Here is an 18,042-nt window from a genome sequence, read left to right as displayed (position 1 = left end):
ATGAAATAGTGCTGTTTGATTTTGTCATGCTTTTTATGCATCTATTAAGATTATCATGTGCTTTTTTCTCTTTATTTTTTTAATGTGGCATATTATATTGATTGATTTCAAATATTAAACTGCCATTGCATTTCTGGGATAAATACATCTTAGTCATGATGTGACGGTTTCATATATTGTTGGACTCAGTTTGCTAGTATTATGTTAAGGATTTTTGTGTCTATACTTATAAGACACACTGGGGTCTGTAGTTTTCTTGTGATGCCTGTGGTTAGGGTATCAGGGTACCACCGGTCTTACAGAATGAGTAGGAAGTTTGCTCGTCTATTTTTTGGAAGAGGTTTTTTGTTGTTGTTGTTGTTGTTGTTGTTGTTTTTAAAGAACTGGTCTTTGTTGTTATTTTTCTAACAGCACTTTAAAATGTAAGAGCCAAAACTACTGAACTGCACACTTTAAAATGAAGAACTATGTAAAGAGATTCCTAGGAGCCTACCATCCCTGAAAGGATCTACCTATTTCTGTACTTTTATATTCCTAGGGTGACGCTACCAAAAGGAATGCTCATTTTACCAGTCCCTGGACCTATGGCAAATACCCTTTTGGTAGCCCCAAACTCCAGATTCATTCTTTTGGACTTCTATCCTCCTCCAGATCTAGTGGTATTTCTGAGGAGCTTCAAGCAGATTTTTTTCGTTAATAATTTGTACAGCGTTTCTACCTACTTTCAGGGGGAATGTTGGTGCAAGTTAACTACCTATTATTGGAAGCTTGATCATCAATTGTTTAATGTTATAAAAATACTATAATTTTATCACCATAGATATTATTTGTTTGAGCATAAAAAATATTTCAGAATGATATGATTAAATTTTAAAATAAGTCCTTTCTGTGCCATAAAAAATTATGCAAACCTTTTGGCCTTACATTGTGCAGTATAAATTTCAACATTATTATACTTTATTTCACTATTTATGAGCCAAACCCATCATCTAAGGTAATATTCATTTGTACAGACATTTTTACTCTTCAAAATACTTCCACCATCTATTATTTATACTTTGTTCTTAATAACTCCTCTCTGAAGTAGATAAAAAACACACCATAATGTTCATTTTAAAGGTGGATAAACTGAAGTTAAACTCATTCATTTATTCATCCTAAAAAGTAATGTAAAAAATTGCTCATAAAGTTAAACACTCACCTAATTTCCCATTCCAGCAGTCTGTACCCGACTCTGATTCAGATGTTGAAACATATTTCAGTATTTGATGTCCACAGCTTATAGAATGAAATATAAATATATATGCATATATAAACATGTATATATAAAAATGAGAGAAAAATTTAAAATCTAAGTACAATTAGAAAATCTGCTCAATTTTTAACCAAGGTCCCAACTGCAACACACTCTAATAATACCAACTCTATAAATTTAAAAGGATTTATCCTAGAAGGCATCTATGTGACCCTGAAGAAAGTAACATATTTTGAAAGCCAACATTGATGTCTGAAGTAAACAGTATCTAAGCAGAAATGAGAATGAACACCATATGAACTGGGTATTATAAACAGGCACTAAAATAGTGTATACGAAATAATTCTCTTACATTTACTGATATGATGAATAGAATACAACTATATTTCACTTCAGATGGAGGTCATTTCATTGGAAAATGAATGATACCACTGAAATGAGTTTTATTTAGAATACATTCTACTATATAAATAAGGAAGAGAATATAGTCTTAATTCATCATCTAGTTATTATATAGAACTAGAATATTACATTTTAAGTAACCTATATTGTAAAACAAACATTTGGGAAACTTACCTGTTACATACATTGCTATCAGAATTTCTAAGTTGTTGATAAAAATCTGGTGAAGTGGGTACATTGCCCAGAGATCTGTGTAAAATAACACTTGGCTTAGTGAGAAAATCAGCAGTATCAGGAAATTCTATAGGCGATCGACTAGTTAGAGAGCCAGGAGACACTGGTGGTCCATGGCCAGGAGAATTCACAGGACTCAGGCTGGGTAAAACACCTTGGAAAGTTAAAAGAGAGGAAAGAGACAGATAAATACTCATGCTTTTGTGTATGGTGTTTATTGTTTATATTTGTGTACTTATAAAGCGTATTTTCCTTCTTTAAAGAAAGCAATGTATTTACAATTAAATGATAAAATAGACTTGTAGATGGAGCTCTATCTTCAAAACATTCTAGAAATTTATGCATCATATTGGTCATCGTCAGTGACTGGGAATAAACACCCTGTGGCAGGATAGCATACTACAGGTGAATACCAAGAGTAGAACTAACACATACATATCGTGTGGCACAAATTTTCCTAATTCTTTACCTTTTACATTTTGTGTCCCTGCCAGCTTATCTACGTGAGCAGGGTATTTTTACCAAATTTTATTGAATATTTTTCAGTACAATAAAATTCATTTTTGTTTTAAAAAATCCAATTTCTTAATAGCATTAAGCAAGTTGAGCATATAATAAAAATTATATGTTAACACAACAGCATATACCTCTTAAAACATGCAAATTTGTCCAGCTTATTTATTTATTCAACAAATACTTGAGAGCCTAGTACATGCTGGAAAATGTGCTGGGTTTCACAATGGAGCAAAAGGTACCATCTCTGTAATTCAACAAACCTAGAGTTTAGTGGAGAGTATGAACAAGTGCTATGTGCTAACTAAGGGAAAACAGTGCTTCAGAAATTTGCTGAGCGCTTTGAACTAAGGCAGTATGGGTATATCTGGAAAGAAGGCAGACTTAAAATTTTATTTGGAAATAAAGATCCAAGTAAAATATGAATCAGAGAGGAAAGCAAATAACAGTTATTAAGGACCTATATTTTTGGGCACAGAGGTAAACACTTAAGAAACTGTGTGAGATGGTTAATTTTATGTGCCAACTTGGCTAAGCTATGGTGCCCAGCTGTTTTGGTCACAAAGCAGTCTAGATGTTGCTGTGAAGGTATTTTTCAGATGTGGTTAATATTTAAATTAGTAGTCTGGGTAGAGCAGATTATCCTGCATAATGTGAGTTGGCCTCATTCAATTGGTTGAAGGCCTTAAGAGAAAAGGCTGAGGTCTTCTCAAAAGGAAGGAATTTTGCCTCTGGAGTGCCTTTGTTTTTTGTTGTTATTTTTAATCCTCACCCAAGGATATTTTTCCATTGATTTTTAGAGAGTGGAAGAGAAAAGGAAAGACAGAGAGAAACACATCAATTGGTTGCCTCCTGCATACACCCCCACTAGAGCCCGGGCCCTGGAGTAGCCTGCAACCGAGGTACATGCCCTTGACCTGAATTGAACCCGGGACTCTTTGGTCCATAGGCTGATGCTCAATCTACTGAGCCAAACTGGCTAGGGTCAGACTGCCTTTGGACGCTGGTAGAATTTCCATGCTGGCAGCCTATACTAAAAATTTCAGACTTTATAGCCCTCACAATCTCACAAAAACAATGCCTTAAAATAAAACCATTGCGCACCCACTTCCTCTCTACATACATGCATACATGCACACATATATGTTATGTATGTTCACACACACACACAAACACCCTAATAGTTCTGTTTCTCTAGAAAACCCTGACTGATACAATGTAATTTTATTTAATCTTCACAATAACAATGTAAGTTAAGTAGCATTTTCATTTTATATGTGAAGAAAAATACTACCAAACAACAAAGTTTCCCTAAGGAACTTATTTAGTTAGCAGTTAACACTGTGAGGAAACACACTCTAAAAAGGGCTGTCACTGCTGTTCTATAAGATTATTTTATTGATAGGCTCCTATAAATTTTATATGACATTAGGGCTGAATGGGATTTTATAAATATTCTGGTCAAATAGTTTGTTTCAGAAGAAGAAACTAAAGACTAGAGAGGGAAAGGGCCTTGCTTGTCAAAGTCATAATGGTTAGTTACTAACTGGGTAAAAAAGCTCAAATTTTCAGCATTCTTTTCTCTAATTATACCAGCAAGTGTTAAAAAATCCAAACCAATAGGCGAGAAGACTAACGGATAAATAATCTTAGACTAAAAATTTGCTATAGAAAAGCTTCAAGGAAAGGGAAAAATGGTAGAGGAAAACCTAGCAACCCTTAAGAAAGATTTCCTACAATGTAGATCCATCATTTTTATTTCAAACATTATACATTATGAAATATAATGTGTACACAGAAAAGTTTCAACAGGAATGCTTATCATTCAAGCCAAGACATAAAACACGGCTAGATCAGAAACCCTTCCTAAACCACCCTCCCTCTCATTAAAGGAAATCATTATTTTGACTTCTATAGTACTGTTTTTCTTGCCTTTCTTTATATTTATACTGTGCGTATGTATCTTTTAACAAGTTAGATGAGTTCTGCCCCCTTTTTTAATCTTTGTAAAGTATATCAGACAGTATATATAAATGCTTCTATGCCTTGCTTACTTGACATTTTAAAAAGGTATTTCCATGCAGCAGCATGTGACTGCAGTTCATTCGTTTTCAATGCTATATAAGGCTGTCACATTTTACTTTCCCATCAGCAATGTAGGAGTGTTCCACTTCTGCACATTTTTATCAACACTTGTTATTGTCTGTCTTTATAATTAAAGACATCATAGTGGGTGTGAAGTCATAGTTCATTGCTTTTGATTTGCATTTCCCTAATTAATGATGCTAAACACCTTTTCATTTGGTTATGGGCCATTTTTATATCTTCTTTGGAGAAACATCTATTCAGATTTTTTGCCCATTTTAAAATGATATCTTTTGTCTTTTCATTATTGAGTTGTAAAACATCTTTCTATATTCTGGATACTAGTCCATTGTCAAATATATTATTTGCAAGTATTTTTTTTTCCCCATCCTGTGCATTCTTTTCATTTTTTTAGGTGTCAGCTGAAGTACAGATGTTTTTTTGTTTGTTTGTTTTTTAATATATTTTATTGCTTTTTCACAGAGAGGAAGGGAGAAGGATAGAGAGTTAGAAACATTGATGAGAGAGAAACATCTATCAGCTGCCCCCTGCACACCTCCCACTGGGGATGTGCCCGCAACCAAGGTACATGCCCCTGACCGGAATCGAACCCGGGACCCTCGAGTCCGCAGGCCGATGCTCTATCCACTGAGCCAAACCAATTAGGGCAGTACAGATGTTTTTAATTTTAATGAATTCCAATTATCAATTTTTTCCATTTATGGACTGTGCTTTTGGTGTCTTATCTAAGAACACTTTACTCAATACCTACAGCCACATAGATTTTCTATGTGTTCTACAAATTTTATGGTTTAACTCTTACATTTGAGTCTAGGATGCATCTCGAGTTAATTTTTAAGTATGATGACATATGGAGTTCCAAATTCATTCTTTTGCATGTGTATATCCAGTTGTTCCAACACCATTTGTTAAAAACGCTATTCCTTCCCCACTGATTTATCTTGGCACCCTTGTTGAAAATCGGTTGACCATGTAAGGGTTTATTTGTGGGATTATTTTCTTAATTTCTGTTTTGCATTGTTTATTGCAAGTAAATAGAAATACAATTGATTTTCACATACAGATCTTGTATCCTGCCACAGTGATGAACTTGTTTACTGGTTGTAATAGGTGTTAATGAATTTCTTAGGACTTTATGAATATACTAGAGGCCCGGTGCATGAAAATTCATGCACTGGAGGGGGGGACCCTCAGCCCAGCCTGCCCCCTCTCACAGTCTGGGAGCCCTCAGGGGTGGGAGGCAACCCAGTGATCAGGGGAAGGCGATGCCCCCATCACACCTCTGCTATTGTCACTGCCGGCAGTGCAAGCCTCTGATTGCCCTGGTTACCTGAGCCTCGGGTGGCCCTGGGTGGCTGGGCCACCATCTGAGGCTTGCCTGCGCCTCGGGCGTCGGCCGGGCAACTGACATCTGAGGCTTGCCTGTGCCTCGGGTGGCCCTAGGTGGCTGGGAAGCTGACATCCGAGGTTTGCTTGCATCTCGTGCTGGCCCTGGGCGGCGAGGGAACTGGGGGACTCCCGAGGCAGGCATGTGGAATGGACGGACCCGCCTGGGGGCGGGGGCAGCCGTGCCACATGCCTGCCACCCTGGTGGGGCTGAGGGGACTGGGCGCTGCCATCTTGTGGCTGTGGGCACCACCATCTTTGAGGGTGTGGCAGTCAATTAGCATATTCCCTCCTTATTGACTGTGGGTGCCGCCATCTTTGTGAGGGCATGGTGGTCAATTAGCATATTCCCTCTTTATTAGATAGGATGATTGTCATCTGCAAATATAGGTTTACTTCTTTAATTCCTTTTTACTTAACTGCCCTGGTTAGAATCGCCAATCTGATATTAAGTAGAAGTGGCAATTATTTTATAGTTATTAAAATTATTTTATTGTTTTATAACAAGAGGCCTGATGCACGAAATTCATGCAAGAGTAGGCCTTCCTGCCAAAACCGGTTTGGCTCAGTGGATAGAGCGTCAGCCTGTGGACTGAAAGGTCCCAGGTTCGATTCCGGTCAAGGGCACGTAACTTGGTTGTGGGCACATCCCCAGTGGGGGGTGTGCAGGAGGCAGCTGATCAATGTTTCTAACTCTCTATCCCTCTTCCTTCCTCTCTGTAAAAAAAATCAATAAAATATATTAAAAAAAAAAAAAAAAGAGTAGGCCTTCCTTCCCCCAGCTGCCAGCACCACCTTTCCTCTGGCACCCAGGACCCGGGCTTCCCTCGCAGCCCTAGCTTCATCCAGAAGGTCATCCGGAAGGACGCCTGGAAGGATGTCCAGTCTAATTAGCATATTATGCTTTTATTATTATAGATTTACTAGGGGTCCAGTGTGTGAAATTGCACAAGACCCAGGACCCAGAGTCCCACGACTTGGCGAGACCCAGAAAGAGTTCCACAGCCGCCACCACCACAGGACGCGGGACCTAGAAAGAGTCCTGCGGCCGCCGCTTCCACAGGAGGCAGGACCCACCCAGAAACCCACCCGTGCCTCCGGGCAAGTCCTCCAGAGTCAAGTCCCCATCCATCCCGTGCACACAGCCTCCTACTGATCAGTCGTTACGACGTGATGGTGTGACAAACACAGGCTTTTTATATAATAGACTAGAGGCCTGGTGCACGAAATTCATGCACGGGGGGGGGTGTCCCTCACCCAGCCTGCACCCTCTCCAATCCAGGACTGCTGGCTCCCAACTGCTCACCTGCCTGCCTTCCTGATTGCCCCAACCGCTTCTGCCTGCTAGCCTGATCACCCCCTAACCACTCCCCTGCCAGCTTGATTGATGCCTAACTGCTTCCCTGCCAGCCTGTTTGCCCCTAACTGCCCTCCCCTGCATGACTGGTTACCCCTAACTGCCCTCCCCTGCAGGCCTGGGTCCCCCCCAACTGCCCTTCCCTGCAGGCCCAGTCGCCCCCAACTTCCCTCCTCTGCCGACCTGGTCACCCCTAACTGCCCTCCCCTGCAGGCTTGATTGCCCCCAACTGCCCTCCCTTGCAGGCCTGGTCCCTCCCAACTGCCCTCCCCTGCTGGTCATCTTGTGGCGGCCATCATGTGTCCACATGGGGGCAGCCATCTTGTGTGTTGGAGTGATGGTCAATTTGCATATTACTCTTTTATTAGATAGGATAGTTCTCTTTGGTGAGGCATTATTGACATAGTCTTCTTAAATACTTTAGATATGATTTCCTTTAGTTCTTTGAACATATGTATAATAACAGATTTAAAGTAATTGCTAAGCCCAAAATCCAATTTCCCCCTCAGAAAAATATTTTGTTACCTGTTTTACTTGTATATAAGGCAAAATTTTCTTGATTCTTTGAATGTTTCATAATTTTTTTTGAAAACTGAACATTTAACAATTCTGGTATTAGACTCTTCATACCCCCAAGGTTTGTTATATTGCTGGTTTTGTTTGTTTTATTGTTTTTGATTATTTATTGAGTGACACTCCTGAACTCATTATAAATAGATTCTGTTTTCTACTTTCTTATGGTTGCCCTAGAGTTTGCAATATACATTTACAACTAACTCGAATCCAGTTTCAAATAACACTGCATTAAAGTAACAAAATAATGCTAATTCTTCCATTCTTGTATCATTGCTGTCATTCACTTCACTCATATATAAGCATTCATAAATATATACATACATATACTAGTATACACACACATAAAATATACATATAAGCACACAAAAAGTATTTTTCGCCTTCACTTTTAGAGGATAATTTTGCAGGGGATATAGTCGGGGTTCTTTCTACTCTCATGGTAAGACTTTTTTTTCTCTCCATAATTTTTAGGCTACTGAATACCTGTTTCTGGGAATTTTCCCTTGTTCTGGATATGTGAGTCTGGGTCTGCAAAAATTCAGGTTAATTAAATAGTTTTATTTCCCCCCCTGAATCTCTAGTGCCTAATAAAGTTCCTGGCATAGAGATACTAAAAAAAGTGTCTGAATGAATGAGCTAATTGTGATCTAATAGCCAATTCAAATTGCTTAGTCTGTTAACTTACAACACATAAAATAGTCTTCAAAATTACTAATGTGTAATGAAAAAATTTTGTGCTACCATATACTTTGAGACCTCCCACATTTAAATAAAATTAAAAAAAAAAAAAAGAGAGAACTTACCAGCTCTTCTTAGACCTATATGATGAGACAGCGATATAGATGCTGACCTTTGCTTCGGGATTGCCAGTGGGTTTGAACTAAAAGGCCCGTTTAGGTAGCATCCTTGACTAAAAAGGAAGACAATAGGTTAACTATTTTAAAACTGGGAAATTTTCTCATTTCTATTCATGGTCTTCAATTCAATTAGCAAATAGTGGCTTTGCAGGCCATAAGGTCTCTGTTGCAGCTACTCAACTTTGCCATTGTAGCATAAAAGCAGCCATAGACAGTAATGAATAAGTATGACTGTGTTTCAATATAATTTTATTTACAAAAATGGGTTACATTGTTGAACCCTAGCATATAGCAGGTTATCGGTATCACCTGGATTGCTTCTTCCAACAAAGATTGCTGTTCACACCCCCAGGATTTCTGCTTCTACAAACCAGGGTTAGGGATAGATAGTCTGCATTTCTAGTAAGTTCTTAGAGGAAATGCTAATGTTGTTTTCACTATTTTCTGTTCTCTCCACAAATACTGATTATCCATTAAGTCAATCATTTTTTTTATTGATTAAGGTATTACATATGTGTCCTTATCCTCCCATTCCCCCCACCCCAACTCCAACCCCCGTCATGCCCTCACCCCCTGGTGTCTGTGTCCATTGGTTAGGCTTATATGCATGCATACAAGTCCTTTGGTAGATCTCTCCCCCTTACCCTTACCCTCCTCTACCGTCCCTCTGAGATTTGAGCATCTGATCAATGTTTCTCAGTCTCTGGATCTATTTTTGTTCATCAGTTTATGTTGTTCCATTATAATCCACAAATAAGTGAGATAATGTGTAAGTCAGTCATTTCTTATAACTGAAATATTTATTAGGTTTTAGGGCTCTTATGAAGAAATTAAATATAGGCAGGCAATCATACCAATGAAATACATGAAGTTAAAATCATATATTTGAAGGTTCTGACCTAGTGCCATGTGGCTAGCAAGTACAACATAAATGTTACCTTCCTGTCTTAGACATTCACTAATCTGTTTTCTTCATTCACCATCTCCTAATGTGGGTACTTTGCCAGAGGCTCAAGGACAAACCTAGATTCTCTACTTTTCACTCAATATTTTTTAGTATAGGCTAGGTTCTCAAGCTCTTCCCCAATTCCTTCATCTACTCTCCACTTCCACACCCCATTACTCAAAAAGATCAATTTTTCTGTGACCAAAGGTTTTTGTTTATGTCTCAGTTATACCATTTACCCATAGTTTACTGTAATTTCACTGCGTACATATTCTTTTGCCTCACTAAGTTGTGAATTCCTTTAGAGGCTATAAAACATCTCTACATTCACAGTGGATATAGCACAGTGCCTGATAAAAGGTGTTCAACAGATGATGGTGGCATAAATGAATGATCTCTAGGTTCCTATTCTCACTTTTCTAGAGAATATATCTTTTCTGCTCCCCAATTTTGGGTGAATGGACTCTTTTTTTGCCAAATCCTGCTTTAAGGCTCTCCTTGGGCCTTTTTCTAAAAATCTAGTTTGTTTTGTATCTGATGAGAGGAAAAATATTTCTGTATTACAAAAAGAAGGCATATAGCCCTGGCCGGTTTGGCTTAGTGGATAGAGCGTCGGCCTGCGGACTGAAGGGTCCCAGGTTCGATTCCGGTCAGGGGCATGTACCTTGGTTGCGGGCACATCCCCAGTGGGGAGTGTGTAGTAAGCAGCTGAATCAATGTTTCTCTCTCATTGATGTTTCTAACTCTCTATCCCTCTCCCTCTCCATTCCTCTCTGTAAAAAAAAAAAATCAAAATATATTAAAACACACACACACACACAAAGAAGGCATATAAAACCAGTTGGCAACCAATTCATTAAAACTTTTTTATTAATAACAAAACTTATAATGTGCCATTTTGAGTACTGATCATATATCATCCATTGTTTTAGGTACTTTACATATTTTATCTCTGTTAATTTCCTATTTAACAGATAAGGAAATTAAGGCTTCAAGAAGCTATGTCCCTGAATTCACTTGGCTAAATTACAATTTCCAATTTCTGTGATTCTAAAGCGTATGTTTTTTTCCACAGGATAATTCCACCTCTCTGTGTGTCTCTCCATTTGTAAAATTAAGAGTTTCAGAATTAAGGACTTCTGAGGTAACATCTACCCTTAGTTTCTATAATATTTTTTCCCCAAACCAATAGTAATAATAATTTCTTGACAGTTTTACAAAAAGAGACAACTTCCAAATGATACTACCCAATAAACTTATCTCCCTGTAAGTGTGCAGCCAATCTTTGTATTTGAATATCCCTTACCTACATTTCTAGTGGGAGAGAAGGACGAGGAAGATCTGGATGTTATGGCTACTGCAAGCATGGTCCCATGGCCCCTCCAGCCCTGGGGGATCTTCCCCCTTGCAGGAGGAGGTGAGCCTGAACTGGTCTCTCCATCTAGAACATGCCAGGGAACCAGATTTGGTGAAGGACAAGTTTCTACCGGGCCAGAGCAATACCCTTTGCGAAGACTTCCAGTGGGAGTATGGCCAGAGGCCCAGCCCACTGGATATTATTGGGCACATAACTACATTTTCTACATCAGATCTGTTAAACTGGAAAAACTCAAGTCCTTCTTAAAGGGATTATCTTACTAAAATGACTGACCAGTTTAGGTCAGTAGTTAGAGCGTTGGTTGGCCTGGTGGACCTAAGGGTCACGGTTTCGATTCCCCATCAAGGGCATGTTTTTCAGGTAACTCAGTGGTGGATTCCCTGTCTTGGGTCCATGCAGGAGGCAACCAATTGATGTGTCTCTCTCTCCCCGCCCCCCAGTTCCTCCTTCCCTTACACTCACCAGAAATCAATGGGAAAAATATCCTCAGGTAAGGATTAAAAAAAAAAAAAAAAAAAAAAAAAAGACTTACAGGAAACAAGAGAATTCCTGGAAATGACGAGCTACTACCACATTTGGGTTCTGAACTTTAGGCTCAATGCTAAACCACTGTATGAATGTCAAAGAAGACCAGAAGATTGCCCTTTGGAATGGACAAAGAAGTGCACTCAGGCTTCTGCACCAGCCTTGGGGCTTCCAGACCTACTAAAGCCCTTTCAATTATATGTTCATAAAAGGAAGGGCGTTGCCCTAGGAGTCCTCACCCAAATGCTTAGTGACATTTCACAATCCACGGCATACTTTTCAAAGAAACTAGATCATACTGTCTTAGGGTGGCCAGCCTGCTTGAGAGCTGTGGCAGCCACCTGGGAGCTTTTACAGGAGCAGAAAAGTTTTCCTTGGAAGGGTCTATCCCCATTTACGTACCTCACCAAGAGATGAGCTGCTAGAGAAAAAAGGGAATTTGTGACTCACTGCTGGAAGAATGGGCAGGTACCAAACAATTATTCTCAACCATCCCAACATGTCCCTCAAAACTGTAAGTTAACTCCTGCCTACTTTCTCCCAACTTGGCCACACTAATGCATGACCATCCTATCTAAAAAAGAGGTAATATGCAAACTGACCGTCACTCCAAAACACAAGATGGCCAGCAGGCGAGGGCAGTTGGGGGGGGGAACCAGGCCTGCAGGGGAGGGCAGTTGGGAGGGACCAGGCCAGCAGGAGAGGGCAGCTGCGGGGGGGGGGAACCAGGCCTACAGGGGAAGGAAGTTAGGGGCAACCAGGCCGGCAGGGGAGGGCAGTTAGGGGCAATCGGGCAGACAGGGGAGCAGTTAGGCGTCGATCAGGCTGGCAAGGGAGTGTTTTGGGGTGATCAGGCTGGCAGGCAGAAGCAGTTAGGGGCAATCAGGCAGGCAGGCAAGTGGTTGGGAGCCAGCAGTTCTGGATTGTGAGAGGGATGTCCAACTGCCCTCGAGAGGTCCAGATTGGAGAGGGTGCAAGCTGGGCTGAGGGACAACCCCCCTGCCCCCATGCACGAATTTACTGCACCGGGCCTCTAGTGCTGAAATAATTGTTGAAGTTTATTCTGGCAGAAATGACTTATAGGACCAGCCACTAGAAGAGGCAGACTGGACTCTATATGCAGATGGAAGCAGTTAGATGTACAAAGGAAACAGGTTACTTCCAATACCAAAAGAGGTTACCGCTGGGAACCTCTGCTCAGAAAGCTGAACTGATTGCACTGACGCAGGCAGTAGAATTTTCATACAAAAGAGAATGAATGTGTATGCTGACTGGAGGTATGCTCTCCTAATTTTGCATGCACACTGTTCAGTCTGTAAAGAAAAAGGACTATTAACCTCCAATAAGAAGGATATTAAGCATGCAGCAGAAATTTTAAAATTATTAGAAGCTGTCCTTTATAGGTGGCGGCTATGCAATGCTCCGGCATCAGGAAGAGGACACTGAAGTGGCTAAGGGAAACAATCTGGCTGAAGGAGCAGTGAAAAGAGGCTGCTAAGGCGACGTTCACAATGCCTTTGGTACCTGTTCTGGACTGGTCACAATTTGGCCCTGAATATTTGACTGCAGACTTAACGCTAAGAGCTGAGGTTTTGATGAAGAAGCTCCTTATAGTAAATGAGCTCAATTTTTAAAGATGTACAGAAATGAGTGTAGAGGGCACAAGTAAAGGGGGGCACAGAAGAGGACAAGTGAAGCTTGACCGAGTTTCAGATAGAGAAAGATGATATTGGAGGTATTTTTATGTTGTCAAGCAGTGGCCCTTTTAATTAAGTAAAATCTCAAGTCCTTTAAGAGATGACTAAATCCTTAAGTGGCTATTCAAGGAGGAATAACTCTTCCTTTTCCTCATGGTTTTCTTCCCTAAGATTCCTCTTATCATAGTTATCATAAGGTTCAGAATACTTTACTTTTTTTTTCTCCAGGCAAGGCATGAAGAAAAGAAAAATTTAAATATTACTCTGTACACAAATAAGGTAGGCTGGAAATTATAATGCAGCTTAAATATCAAATGGAGTTAAAATTATCAGAAAACTTTAAGGAAAGTCTAACACAAGTTACATATTTTTTTTTTTACCTAGACAGCTTCCCAAATAATTTTTCTATTCTCATTCATTGCAAGACTACTTATCTCTTTTACTCTTTTAGTCCATTTAACTTTTCCAAGGAAGGGGTCATCTTTGTCCTGAGGGAATAACAGGGTTTTGAATCCCAGGCTAGGAATTTGGGTACAATTCTACAGGCATTGGTCCAAAAATTTAATGACTAGAAAACCTATAATCAAAGTTTTGTTTAAGGAAGATTTCTGGTTGAAGGTTAGAAGATGGATTGGGTAGTTAACGATATTAGAAATGGGAAGACCAATTAGGATAATTCAATAGCCCAAGTAAGGAGTAATGAAAGCATGAAATGGTGTAGGTAAAGTGATACAGGAGAATAAGCAATAGAGGGAAAAAAGAGATAGAGTTGACAACTGATACCTGCAGAATAAGAAAACAGGATGCAAAGATAACACGGTTTTCTAGGTAAGTCAATTTTGTAAGCAACCACTAGAGGGAAGCATTGTGCCAGGAAATAAGACCAGAATGACTAACAAAAAAGCAGCTGGGGGGCTGAGAAATTTGGTTTCAGACATTTTCAGGGAATAAGAGGTTCAATAATGAAACAATGTTGAAAGCCGAGTCAGGGTCATCGAAGATCACAGAGAGGCTATGATCAGAATCCAAAGCTGCATTCAAATCAAGACTCACAGATCTAGGATATGTGATCTCAGCTTTCGAGCATTCTACTCAAGTCAGGATGGATGTCTCATGATTCCAGATTCACAAGTCTATTACTTTTGTGCTAAACAAAATATCACCATACTTTAAAGATAATAAGCTTTTCTGTTTAATAAGACTGCTCTATATGCCTATATGGTAGTCACATATAGCTAGCTCTACATTTTAATTAAATTCAAATTTAAATTCAGTTGCTCAGTCATACTAGATACATTTCAAGTGATCAATAGCTAGGAACTACCATACTGGTGAGATATAAAATATTCCCATCATCACAAAAATTTCTATTGGACAGCACTGATCTAGAAACTTGAATTTCAAAAGTAGTAATGGCTGTAAATGCTTCATATCTTCCCATCTTATCCTATGTTCAAAGTAAGCTCCAGCTTCTGCACACTAAAAACATTACTTCTTATCTCTTTAAAGTAGATGTTCCATACCACCACCAATTACTTTATTCTCCAAATTCCTAAAATCTTTTATGAGAGTTAAGTAAGTATATCAAATCTGCCTACATATACCTTTATATGAACACTTTTCAGACTTAAAGATAGTTTTCTTTGGACTGTGTTTCTATTTTAATATCCATCATTCTTTAATTGCAAATGTACTGCTGTTACATCAGTGTGATGAAAATAAAAAAATTTAATCATTTTCATCATTCCTTCTTAAATCCAATATTCTCAAGATGATTTTTCCCCATCATTTGCTTCCCCATATCCTGATTCCATTAGGAAAAAAACCCCCACAAACAGAAACTATTATGTTCAGGCTCTGAGCAACCTTTGGACCAAAGCTCATTGTCCTGTACTATATTCATACCTCAATCCATTCCTGTTTTATATACCATTTCACACAATATTTTTCAATAAATAAGGAGTCCATCTATTTCAATATATTACAGAAGATTCAAATTAATATATCACAAAATAATCTGGAAAATTATAATTATTTGGTCATATTTCACATATAAATACTAACCAATGTTAACAAATAGCTATGATCCAATTCTGCCACCTAGTGTTTTAAATGTGTAACTACCTAGCTCAAGCTAAAAGTAAAACACATGCTCAGTAAGAACGGTGGTTTAACAGGAAATTTACACTGATACCAATTTTATTAATATGACCAGGTGACTGAATAAATAGAAGCTTATCTTTCCTGATCACAAGAGATCACTATCTTTCCTGGCTTTTAAGACAAAGCACTGAATCTTTTGTTATCAGTGTAAATGGATATATTTACATTCAGATCTCAGCTCCTGGCATTTTCCATTTCATAGTTACTGGTGCCTTTCAAAGACACTTAACATCTGAGAATGTGCTCCTCCTCTCACCAGTCAGTAACTGTTGCCCTCCTTTGGATGCCATGCATTGGACCTGGTGACTGCTCCTGCAGTGGCCACCTCTACCAACTTACAAGCTTTCCCAGCACCCTGTACTAAACGCATCCTAACTTCCTTTCAGGTCCCAACTTACTTAAGTTTGGGGATAAGACAGGTTCTTCTTTTTAAGAATCACTTTCTCTATTATGTCATACTAGAGGCCTGGTGCATGAAATTCGTGCACAGGTTGGGTCCCTAGGCCTGGCTGGAGAACAGGGCTAATCGGGGCCAGGCTGATCTCGGCCGGGCCAGAGAGGAGGTGATGGTTGCCAGGCCGGGCCCAGAAGGAACAGACACCGGATGCCAACATCGCCATCGCTGGCACCCTGCCACCACGTGGTTCCCCGCCCCCCCGCCCTTCCCTTGCCACTGCGCCACCACTGCAGTGGGCAGGTGGCAGGCCGATCAGGGCCCTGATGGCCTGGGGCAGGAACTGCGGGAGGTTGGCCAGCCAGGGGAGGTTGGCTGTGGGAGCGCACTGACCACCAGGAATCAGCTCCGGCGTTGAGCATCTGCTCTCTGGTGATCAGTGTGCGTCATAGCAACCAGTCATTCCGGTTGTTCCGGTTGTTCTGGTCGTTCCGGTTGCTTAGGCTTTTATGTGTATAGCTTAGGTATGCTGTCCTATACCTAAATAAGTACGTCGACTGTTCCGTTCTGCTTTTAGAACCATTTCAAACTCATTCACAGAAGCAAAGCGAATGTATCAGATTCAGATCTCTTTAACAGGCTCTGGGAATTTTACCTTGAAATGCCAACTTCTTGATGAGGCCTTTTGCCATTACTGCGTTCCCACCTTGAAGAAGGAGGTTCAACAGGGGGCAGACTTGAAGTTCCTGAGCTCCTCCTCAGCTGTGGAGTTGGTAAACTATTCCTACTGTGTAGTCCCTGTTGGATAATTGAACAGTGGTTAAAACTGTCACCCTATAATATCTGTATACGTCTTAAAGATGTCACATAAAAATCAATACAAAGTAAATTTTTAATAAGTACTGGAGAAACAGAACATTTTATTCTGAAAGTATGTCAATTTTACTCCACATTCTATATTGTTCTACTTATCCTTCCAGTACTAAAATATGATATCTGAACTCCCTACAATTTAACTATATATTTTTTCTTTTGCATACTTTATTCCTAGTATCATGAGAAATAAACAGTTGATAATTTTAAAAGTAGATGTGAAAGATTTACCCTAAGAAAAAACTTCAGAGGACAAAATTAAGATCAGGGATTGTCCTGAACCTTTCATATTTTCAGTACAGGGCTAATGTCCATAGAGGTTAATCTGGAGAAACCGCAGGATTCTGAGCTGCTTTGTGAACAAATGACTAAATCCAGAACACCTTTAGCCTTAATACAGTTTTACCTTAATTTTTGAAAATGTTCTATTTTTTACCACTGTGAATAGGTGTTTTACTGAGATATACAGAAAAGTTTCTTTCTTAAGAATTTCCTCTATCAGCAGACACTGAAACCATCTCAGAGAGATAAATATCTCTTACAGTTTTCCCAAGAATGTTGATTTAGTAAATGTTTGTGGTTAGTTAGAAATTTAGGTTGATATAATCTATCTTGTTTCTTAACACAGTATATAAGACATTTATATTAAAGTATCTATTCCAGCTCCCTTTTCCTTACTAGTTATTTTTTCATAACTAGTTCTTTTCTTAAGCAACATTAGGCTTCTTCTTTTCCAAAAGCAGAGACAAATTAGATATAAAATTCAAACAAGAAGTTTCAAGAACACTACGAAAAATAAGGGTTACATCCTGATTCTTTTTTTTTTTTTAATTTCAGAGAGGAAGGAAGAGAGAGAGAAATAGAAACATCAATGACGAGAGAGAATCATTGATCGGCTGCCTCCTGCACTCCCCACACTGGGGATCGAACCTGGGACCCATAGTCCGCAGGCCGATGCTCTATCCAGTGAGCCAAACCAGCTAGGGCCAGATTTTTATCTGACTTATTTTTACCAATAGAGTCCAGTAACCAAAATAAGCCCGATTAACTAGAATGTTCAAGAAATGAGGCATTTAGGCAATATTACTGTTTAAATGCTTCTAAAATGTACCAGTACACTTTTCTACACAGTAAACATAGTAACAATAATGCTATCAATTATGATTTTATGATTAAGATTTCTAAGAAGCTTTTAAAAAATTACTAAACATCAAATGTCAATGGGAAATAAAAAGGAAGAGCAACAGATCAAGTGAAAACTAACTCAAGAATATATTAGCTCTTTTACTGATGAATTTGTTGCTATCCCATGATTAACTGGTATAGTTGGGTTTTGACTGTTGCAGGTGATACTGTATATACTTTTAAAAAATAAAAGCA

The 18,042-nt window shown here is 39.2% G+C and overlaps 1 protein-coding gene and 1 long non-coding RNA gene across 2 annotated transcripts in view; one reads left to right on the top strand and one right to left on the bottom strand.

The window, feature by feature from the left end:
* Positions 1-18,042, top strand: part of LOC308257607 — a 266,935-nt gene that overhangs the window by 47,531 nt on the left and 201,362 nt on the right. The window lies entirely within an intron of this gene.
* Positions 1-18,042, bottom strand: part of PDE3B (phosphodiesterase 3B) — a gene marked incomplete at its 5' end in the record, with an annotated part of 159,147 nt that overhangs the window by 38,649 nt on the left and 102,456 nt on the right. The window contains 4 exon segments of the mRNA XM_080687620.1: positions 1,202-1,278; positions 1,832-2,045; positions 8,633-8,739; positions 16,445-16,587. Of these exon segments, the coding sequence (XP_080543746.1) occupies positions 1,202-1,278; positions 1,832-2,045; positions 8,633-8,739; positions 16,445-16,587 (541 nt within the window).

This window comes from Plecotus auritus (assembly GCF_963455305.1).
Source record: "Plecotus auritus genome assembly, chromosome: 9".
Lineage (NCBI taxonomy): Eukaryota > Metazoa > Chordata > Mammalia > Chiroptera > Vespertilionidae > Plecotus > Plecotus auritus.
The sequence above is the reverse complement of the archived record's forward strand: the minus strand, read 5'-3'. Positions and strand labels throughout refer to the sequence as shown.